Source organism: Xenopus tropicalis, chromosome 4, assembly GCF_000004195.4.
Source record: "Xenopus tropicalis strain Nigerian chromosome 4, UCB_Xtro_10.0, whole genome shotgun sequence".
Classification (NCBI taxonomy): Eukaryota; Metazoa; Chordata; class Amphibia; order Anura; family Pipidae; genus Xenopus; species Xenopus tropicalis.
Window position 1 is genome coordinate 101,088,264 of NC_030680.2, and position 10,996 is coordinate 101,099,259.

The 10,996-nt window shown below is 39.6% G+C and overlaps 1 protein-coding gene across 1 annotated transcript in view; it reads right to left on the minus strand.

The window, feature by feature from the left end:
• Positions 1-10,996, minus strand: part of lhx4 (LIM homeobox 4) — a 37,398-nt gene extending 26,402 nt beyond the window's left edge. Inside the window, exon 1 of the mRNA XM_002936963.5 lies at positions 9,794-10,996. Within this exon, the coding sequence (XP_002937009.3) occupies positions 9,794-9,869 (76 nt within the window). The 5' untranslated portion in view covers positions 9,870-10,996. The remainder of the gene's footprint in view (positions 1-9,793) is intronic.

Sequence of the window (10,996 nt, forward strand, 5' to 3'; positions counted from 1 at the left end):
GATCAAAATTTTCAAACTTGTCCGATCGGCGAGTCGTCCGATATCGGCAGCTTCCTGCGATATCGGTCGACTCGCCGACATGCCATACACGCACCGATTATCGTACGAAACGAGGTTTCGTACGATAATATCGGTGCGTGTATGGCCACCTTAAGACAGGTGACGTAGCAGATAACAGATAAGTCCTGTAGAATACAATGGTGTTTTATCTGTTATCTACTATGTAACCGATGCCTTTTCTACTTTTTTCCAGCTTGAATGGCTGCCCCCATGGCTGTACAGCAGGGTATTTATATAAACTATATTATTATAAACTATAGTAGAGTTTCTAAAGCAAACAGATCAGTTTTACCAGTGCAGGGCAACAGTACATTATATAATAATTACTTTAAAACACTTTCATTTTTTGGTGTTGCTGTTCCTTTATTAAGCATAGAACTGAAACTCTACCCCTATATATTGTTGTAAAGGGCAGAGATAGTTTGTCTGTGGGAAATCAGTGCACCCTGGCACATGTCTATATTGTACCCCTCTTGCCCTGTACTGGCACACAAAGGAACATCCCGTCTATTAGTACAGTCATTATACATTTATTGTATGTTTGTGATGTTCAGTAGCAATGTGGACACAATATTTGTGGGCAAAGAATAGGGTAATCAACAATAAATATCACAATATCATGCATTTCCCTCTTATCACAGTGCTGTCTTTAGAGGGCTAAAATGTGACTGGCAGCAGTTATAAGCAGAGGTTGGGAATAGTAGGTACAGTGGGGCAAGATGACAACACTTGAGCAAGACGGTGACACAAAAATATACATTGGAAGACAACAAAGACACTAATTTGCTTCAGGCAGAGATGATATACTATTAGCACCTAGAGAATATACAGCATGGATAGAAGCCAAGGGTGATTTCCCAGTTATTTGTAACCAAGCTAAAGTAATGATTAATGCAATTCTCCTTGGAAAATTAAGTCGTGCTGTATGATGGTAAAAGATGCGCAACAGCAATAACAATATCAAGGGGATATTCACCTTTCAATTAAAATTTTAGGATGATGTAGAGTATTGTATTCTAGGACAATTTGCATTTCATTATTTATTTTGTGCAGATGCCTAATCCCTAACTAACAAATAGGCAACATTCTGACAGTTGACTAGGAAATCAAAAAGCAGAGGGCTTGTAAATAAAGATAAGTTCTAGATATAAATAATGGAAAAGATGTTTTAAAAATGAAAAACAGCTGGTAACTAGGGTGGTAAGTAGCTGTTATGTCATAAATATGAAAAGGTGGTGTTCAGTCATTCAAGAGCCCTGGCTAATTTGCTTGTCTTCTGTGCCAGAATTTTTAGCACAATACAGTGGGTTACATCTGTGCATTTACCATAGTGCCAGGAGTCAAGGAGTCAACTCTGCACATTTTATAGATGATATAGTTAAAAATGAACACATTGTATTGTATTATTTACAGGGATTATTTATGATCCACGAAAATGGCAGCCAATGTCTGATTTTTACTGGTATCTAACTGCTAGGCCTGAGGGATGAACAGAGAGATACTGTACAAGGGGCAGGGGCATTTTTACTCCTAGGGCAGCACAAGCTATTTACACACAGATGCAGAAAATGTGTAGGGGTTGTTCGCCTCAAAATTCGCCTCAAAACTGGCCACCCTATAACATACTAAAAAGTTAACTTAAAGGTGAACTACCCCTTTAATATGGGTGCTTACTCTCATGTATTTGTTAATTACATAAGTTATTAGCATTCCTGGTGTGGAACATGGGATGGTGAAGATTCTGACTCCATTGCCTAGGCAAAAATGGCCAAAATCACCACCCTCCCACACCAGAAATAAGAACGGTTAGCTTCTGTATGACCATTTGTGGTACCAATACAGGCTCCCATTTCAAAGGGCATTTGGTAAATAGGAAATAAGTACAAATAAATGAATTTTACACGTTTTCTGAAATGTAATGGTGGAATTTCTTCTCAGGTACAATGTTTTATTGCTTAAACCATATGTGCAAGCAGCATCACTTAGTGCCAAGCATCTGCAGAAAATATAAACATATCCATCAGGTTCAACTATATGCTTAAATAAGCACAGAACTTGCACAATTTGAAAATCATCAATACTGGGATCAGATGAAACCTTTTTTTTACCATCATAAAACATAAATCAAAAGATAAAAAGACTGCTCATATGTCACATATATATATATATACTGCCACTACTCCATAGCACCCAACAATTCCTAGAAATATACAAAATCTTGAATATACTGCTTTATGAATCTCATATCCGTACACTATTATTGTATTGAAATCAAAGCACAGACAAGTATATCAGGTAGGACATAATCAGCTACAAATCTTTTTGCCAAATAAAAGCAACTGCAATTTTAAACAACTTTCTTGTATATACTAATTTAAAAAATGCAAGTGGTTTCAACATTATTTGTAAATGAATATGCAGTTGAAAGTAACAAGTTTACTGGTTCCTTCCTGCATGGCTGGTTCTAACTTTTGAAACAATGTAGCAGAAGTCAGCTCTCTTCCAGTTACGTTTCTTCATAGATCTGTTAGCTCAGTGGTCCCAAACCAGTCGCTTGGGAGCAACATGTTGCTTACCAATCCTTTGGATGTTATTCCCAGTGGCCTTAAAGCAGGTGATTATTTTTGAATTCTTGGCTTGGAGAGCCTCTTGTAGACTGCAGGTCCATATAGGGCACTGAATAGTCAATAACAGTTCTTATTTGGCACCCTGAGCTACATTTTTCATACTTATGTTGCTCACCAAGTCTTTCTACATTTGAAAGTGGCTCACCGGTAAAAAAAAGGTTAGGGACCCCTGTTTCAGCTGGTTTCTTTTGTCAAGAGTCAGAATCAGCAGTGCAGAGAACAAAATGGGCAGATTGATGTTGCCTTTTATAGCAATTACATTTATAAATAACTAAAACCACAGAAAACTTGTAATCAAACTGTATTGGAATGTTGCTTAGAATAACATGTTCTTTCATTATGCAAAAAAAAAAGAGAGCTAAAGTTCCAATTAATAACATACCAGGCCTATGTGGAACTAGCCATACAACACCCTACTTGTGCCCGATATTTCCTGAAAAAAGTAAAATCCTTTCCCCCAACCCCAGGCCCTCTCTACCTGCCCACTCCCTCCATGCACCACATTACTGTCAAGCGTTCCCATATCTTTGTGGCTGGAGGGGGTTCATGGCAGAGGGGGCCCCAAGAGACATAAAAGTGTGATTTGTGGGGCATGCAGATAGTGTGTGGAATATGGGTGGATCGTGGGAGGGATGACTTTGTGGTGTAGTCAGTGTGGTTCTGCATCTGAGGACCTTTTTTTCATTGGGTCCCATTTAGGGCCACTTCCCAGGCAAGTGATGAGAACTGGGAACCCCTGTAGTCAAGGGGCCTGCTAACATTTAAAGTATGGGGCCCCATGATTCCTGAAGGTTGGCCCTACCTGTGAGTCTATACCTCTTTTAATACAGGACAATACCTTGCTGGCTGGGCCTAGCAGAGCTGTAATAAATAAAAATGGTCATCTATCTAACAGTTAAATCTTTGTGATGATTATTCTATTGCTTTATAATGTGATTATGTATGACACACAGTGCAATCTATAGTGAAGGCTTAGAGACAGCAGAACCAGCAGCTGCATTAGTATAATGCAAGCAGTTGAGGCCCAATAGTATAATGCAAGCATTGGAGATCCTAACTAATGCTATAATTCATAATATGCAATCAACCAATTGGAAGACAATATGTTCATATCTGAAAAGAATGAGCATAAAGCGACCATTATAATTTTTAGTGCCAGGCCCACGCAAGGGCCTTAATATTTAGCATTATAGGTGATAATGGAAACAATGTTGTATATCCATGCAAGGTTGGTTCATACTAGCTTGCCCTATTGTGCTGGATATTGGCATAAATATGCTATGCTGAATATTCAGGGCTCTAGTTTGCCTCTAGTTATTTAGAGGCAGCCATCAGAAATATTGAGTCCCCATACAACTAAATGCCCTGGCCCTCCCTCCATGACCAGTGCAGTGTATGCCATACATAGGCAAATACAGCTGCTTGCCCATGTGGCTAAATGAGGCATGTGTAGAGCCAAACTGGACAAGGGTGGTAGTTGGAGGAGAGTCTGAATTAGGTAACATTTGGGGTTAGTAGTTATTTGCTGCTTTATAATTCTCTAACACTATTAGAGAGGGAACTAGAAAACAGAAAACCAAATACATAGATATGCTAGATGCATAGCTATGATAGATGCTCGATGCCAACATTGCCACTGGTACACCAGCAAAATAAATCCCACAATATGAAGACTTTGGCACATGGCAGACTAGCTCTCTATATACTTTGCATTAGGCAACATAAACAATCCAAATCCCAGTATCTCTAGCACTGACTAAACTAGGTATTCTAGATACCAGTACACCCAGCATCAGCTTTGGCTAACATAAGCAAACTAGAACCCAGTATACCCAGGATTACCTTTGTTATTATAGTGCATAGGTAGATATTATGGGACACAGTGTTTCAGTAGTGAACTGGGTATACTGGGATCTTGTGTTCCTTAGCTTGCTTAGCTACATGCTTACACAAAACCAAATTATTCAAATGACATCTTTAGACTGCAGATGTATTTACCAAACGTTCAAAACTAAAAGTCCTTCTACTTTTATTCTTCTTCTACTGAATTCTTATATTTCCAGCATATAAATGTTAGCCAAGATTATTTACAAAGTGTTGAAAATACATTTCCAACCCCTATATCAATAAAACCTGCTTCTTAACTAATTTTTTTACCCTTCTCTTGATATTTTGTTTTTAAATAAAAATCCTCCTGGAAAACATTGCTAAAATTGTCCTTTGCTAAAAAAAAAAAAAAAATAATCAAATTGGATGATAAGAACAAACTGAACAAACAAAAAATGTGCTGCATTTTTTAATTTCCCGACAAAAATAGTGTTTAATAACCTAAAATTATTTATTCTTTCTAATATTTATATTGTGTCCCAAATTTAAGGGGATGTAAACCCAAAAATAACATTTTACAAAATGAAAGGTAATAAAACCAACTTTCCAATATACATTTATTAACACATTTTCATTGGTCTTAAAGGTATTGGTAAATATTAAAAGCAATATCTGTCTGTTTCTGTTCTCTGCTTTGATGGTTCTGACTTTTGAGTCAATAGAGCAGAAGCCATCTGAATAACATACCTGCCAAGAATGCTGACTTATGCTACATTGTTTCCATAGACAGAACCAGCAGTGCAGAAAAGGGGCAGACAGGTACTGCTTTCAACATTAATTACATTTACAAATAAATTGAAAACCAGTGACCATTCTTCATAAATGTATATAGGAAAGCTGTCTACAATTTCATTTTATTTTAGTCAAATTTTTATTTGAGGTTTGCATGATTGCATCCCGTTTAATTCACAAATTCTGGCACATTTTATTCTACAAAATACCATTGTAGGGCACTTATTTTATTAAATAGAGGCACATCTATCTATCTATATATCTATCTATCATCTATCTAGTACAGAGGACGCGCTACAGAAGTAAATGTCCTAGGGATGCAATGATTAAAACGGCAACATTACATTGTTTTATGTCACAGTTTTCGTTTGCCTGAGAAGCCTTTATCAAAACAAAAGTGGGATAAAACTATACAATGAGTCTTCTTGTAGCGTGTGTTTAAATATTGTATCATTCTGAATTCATAGGATTTGTGTAAAAATTCAGAAATCAGTTTTTAGAACCAAATTAACTTAACGTTTCCAACCCTCACTGGGATATTCAAGAGCACAAAAATCTGTGTATATGGAAATCCTAGAGAGACAGCGTCTGTTTAAAAACAAATGGAGAGCCTTGAAGCTACTATACATGGAGGGGAGATGTGCGTCACTTTACTGGGCAGCTGGTGAAAAGATAATGCCAGTTTTGCTGAGTGGCATATACCCAGCCGCTAGAATCCCTGCCCCCACAAGCCTGTATGTATAAAGTATAGCACTATATGAACTAGCAGTGCGCTGCTTTCCACTAAGGTTCATAAATCACAGGAAGACAAACTGGAGGAATTCGTGCCTATGTTGGGTTATAATACTAATCGTACCGACTGCAATTTCTAAACAAGGCAATGCTAAAAAATAATACAATGTAACAAACAATTATGACTGATAATTAATTTGTAAAATGAGGAAAATAGTATCCTTTTGTTACAAATACCATTAAAGAGGTGACGCAAACTGCAGAAAGATCTGCACAATGTGCACTAATTTACAGCGATGCACGCAGTCCATGGGGGATCAAGGTAACTGCAAAATACACTGTGCCCGACCTATCAAACTGACCCCATGCCATAAATACTGACACTTCTACACTTTTAAATCCTGCCCCTCATATACCAATTATATATATAAATATATATGTGTGTGTGTGTGTGTGTACGCTAATTATTCCTTTGTGTTACATTTAGTCTGTGTTTGCACCTGTATATAGCCTATATTTGCGATTTACTCTATTTATCATCTATCATCTGTCTATCTATCTATCTATCTATCTAATGTGCATCATATCATATCCTATCATATCATATATAAATAATAAATGACTAGACTCAGTTTTACAGAGATGATCAATCTTCCCATTTACTTAAAGTATATATAATTAATCTATTGCTGATGTAACTAATCATTCTTGTTTCTAGAGGCACAGCAGAATGATTAGGAAATGAAACAGAAGAAAATATATGAGTATTTGTTGTAGATATTTCTGGGGATAATGGGAAACAAGAAAGAATAAGCATTGGATTAATTGGCGCATTAGTAAATAGAAAGGAACAAATATGAATGAATTGGGAAGATAATGGTAAGACTATTGATTCAGATAAACGAATAGATCGATTAATGGGCTAACTAACAATTACATATAAGAACAGATAATAATTAGGTCAATTAGAGATTAGACATACTTTGCAAAATACGGCATCCATCAAACATTTCCACAAAATTCACTTTTCCTATATCAGTGTTTGTATAACTGTCTCAGGCATGAGGCTTATTAGCTCTATATAAATAAAATGACAGACACATGCCCACATTCAAGTACAACTATATACTGATGTAACTAAATGCCCACACAGCTGTTCTATTGTCATAAAATAACCAAAACACGGGGATCAAACGCGTGGAGTTTTTTAGACCTTTATTTAAATGTCTACTGAGTTCTCTAGACTGAACTGGATTATGTGTGTGTATGTACAGGTATATATAAGTGAGTGTTTGTGTGGATAGATGGAACGTTAGAGCCAGACAGACTGATAGATAAATAGACTGGAAGAAAGAAAGATTAGTGTACGAGTAGAAGTCAGTGTATGTACATACAGGTATATGTAGAGGACAGACAAGAACACCCAAGAGGACAGCAATGAAATTCCCCGCACTAGATAGAACAGCCCCAGTCCTACAATCCTTCCTATAATACACAGCTGGGTAGAGCAAAATGCACGGAAAAAAATATTTACATATAGATTTATAGCAAATGATATAAAAATTGTAAAATTACAATATCCACTCTAGCAGAATAAAGCACCAAGCCCCAGATCAAAGGAAAGAGGTTTGTTTTAATGAAATCAGAAGGAATGTGCAGCACTTGCTGCTGGGTGCAGCAATGAGAGACAAAAACCTTCCCAGTAAATGAGATTCTTTATAGAGAGAGGAAAAGGACTGACCCAGCTGTAAGACACAGCCTGTGTACATTACAGTAATAGGAAGGCACCAGGCGGGGTTACATGGTATATGAGCCCAGCACCCAGCACTTAACCCCCCTGGAAATGAGCTGATCGCTCTGTGTCACTCACTCACAGTCCCACTGGGCTGCACAGGGAACTGCACAGGGAACACACAGTGCGGGTCAGTGACAGGTGGAGGCGGCCTAGGTGCCCTAAGCATGTGTCCAAGGTACCATACCCATAGCAACAACAGCCGGCAGGCAACAACTGGCTCATAGGGGGTTCGTTTCCAAAGATACCAGTAATAATAATAATACTATAAAAGAGAGATTCATTGCATACGCATAATTTCCAAGGCTATTGTGATCTACAGTTGTAGTATAGGTATGTGTATATATAGTTTAGATATAAGAGTGTATAGATAGGTCTGCGTAAGTATGTGTATATATAAGCACTGGGGTTTGTTTGGGGGTGTTAAACCTAATGGATTGTTGTCGTTTGTCAACCCAAATCAAAGTGCTAGTAGTAAATGCATATAATCAATATCTATCTATCTATCTATCTATCTATCTATCTATCTATACCTACTAAAAAATAAAACAAAACGAAACACAAGAATACTAAAACAATTAACAGCTGGGAATTTACAGAAATGAACCCTTTCGGACTTAAATGGACCAAAAAGAAATCGAAAAAAGGAAAACATACAAAAACGCATCTCAATATACCTATTCAGTGTATATGACAGGTTATATATATATATATTGGATTAGCATTCATATATTAATACATTAATCTAAACCAAGGATAAACCAGTTATGATATGTTGCATTTTTTTCTCATAATTTTTAGATACAGTAAATAAATTCGTTATTGAACTTAAATTCTCTCCCAAGTGGTACCCTGCGACATCCCATTAAGTAACTAAATGGAACTATTGGTGCCGGAAAATTGAAAGAGCATTTTCAGCTTTGATAGAAGCCGATGTATGAATAACATATTGCTGATGTAAGCATAAAAACAAATAAATGGTTACACAAGGATTTAAAAGACGCAAAGAATCGTGTGAATACGATTTCCAAAGCCTTAGATGCCTAAGTCCAGTGGGAAGACATGGCACTGTGAGCGGGAGGGAAAGGCACTGTAGGGCTTAGTAAATGACACACTAGTAAAGTGATGATCGAATCTATTAAGACACACAATAAGCACTGGAAGGTAATTGTACAAATCGCTCTATAAAACATATTTCCAGTAATTCTTTTCGTTATGGTGACCCTTCTTGGCACAAATATCGAGGACTTAATTAGAGTTGAAGGGGGAATTATTTTACAGGTTAATTCCAGTTGACAGCACCAGCTAGGAACTGATCTTTCAGTGTAAGGTGGCAACACTAATACAGCACTCTGTGCTACCCGCTGTGGCAGAGAAGGGAGTTTATCACTGGCAGGCAGGCTTGGGCACAACCATCCTAGTGAAGTAGTGCAGACCCAGAGTGGTTAGAGGTGGTTAATGGACATCTTTCCAGCTGCCACAGTAACACAACTCCCAGCAGATGTTGAGGAATGCAGACAATTGTAGCTCAGGGATAGCTGCAGGCTGCAGCAGACAGGGAACCTCTAAACACACTACACTTGTAATGTAAAAACATGACTCTATTTAGGGGTTTGAGTGCAGCCCAGGAGGGCATGGGATGAGGCGTGGGTAGTGATGGCCTACTGGAAACTTTTAATGGCAAGTTGTGCCCAACTTTTAGCATTGCGCCAGCAGTACAGGACAGTCCCCTGCAGCCCCTGACACACAGACCCACTGACCCTTTGGCATTGCTCCTTGCCGGCTGCTTCTCTCATAAAGTAAGTGGCAGGCCATGGAAGGTCCCTGCGGCAGCAGTAACGTTGGGAAGCCTGCAAATGCCATCATGTCCCAGCACTGTTCATCCCCCTCCCTGCACCATCCCGGCTCTCCCCTCTGCCAGATCCCTTTATTGTGAAATCAATAAGAGAATGAAAAGCCTTACGTTGCATTGGCAGCCCGAGCATTTCTGGGAGCCCCTTGACAGGACCGTCTGTGGCGAGTGCTGAGCTTTGCATCATTTTACCGAGGCGACGCTGCCTTAATAGGTCTGATCGTCTAAAATAATAAAGGCAGGAGACAGGGGGGTGCTGATCATCGGCGCAATGGGGGTACGGGGCCCCAGGCCAGGCATGGATGGCAGCAATAACAGGTGGGCACCCTAGCGGAGCTCTGGGCTGCTGTCCCTGTGTAGGCAAGGGGGTCCTGGTGCCGGAGATGCTGCAGCGCTTCCCAGCTGGAGTGCTGCACAGTTTGATTCATTTACACTGCAGGAGTCGCTCTGACATCACCGCCCGCAGGGAGAACACGCCCACTCGCCAATCGGATGGGACAGGGCGTGGACAGGACGCTCAGGTTTGGCCTCAGGTAAATGCAGATACCGCGGTTGTGATTTGCTAGTGGGCGTGGCCCGAAATAATCACACCCCCACGGGCTTTTAAAAGGTGCAGGTGCTGCAAAGGCTGTTGAGGCGCAGAGACTACAAACTTGAGGAAGGGTCCGGCTCCCACCATTCCCAACTCAGCGGCTGCTGGGAAAGTCACAGCGCGTTCGTGTATAACGCTAGGGTATTTGCTTGTGCAATTTATTGCAGCTCGGAGAAAACACACCCACAGCGTTCCGCCTGTAACGACTCTTGTTGGTCGGATTAGGTTTCTTTCTCAGGATTCATTTTGCTTTGCAGGTCAGAGTCTGGCTGAGGGTATTTGGACCTGTGGTGCCTACGCGCCATAATATGTGGGAGCTAAGCACAGGCGCGGGCGGGCGGGTGTAAGTGCCATACGGGGGGGGGGGGCTTGTACTTATTGGATAGGGCGCGCCCTCCGGCAGCTCAGCCCTTTCCCATAGTGAGACTGGGATAGCAGGGAGCCTCTAGCTGGGTTCTACAATTGTCTATGATGTTAAACCAAATTCGGTTAGGTTAAATGGAGAACTGGGCTCTGTAGAGGAACAAATATAGTCTTATCACTTCATGACATAACTGAGTTTAATGTGAGTTGCCCCCTCTCTTTGTAGTTTCTTCCAAAATGTCTGTCCTTCAGTGGGATTTTGTATGGTTGTATTTGATTCCCTATGTGTGAGAATTTCAGATCACCTGCTGCTCTGTCCTTACCGTTGGGGCAAGCTTGTATGCCTTATAAAAAAAAAA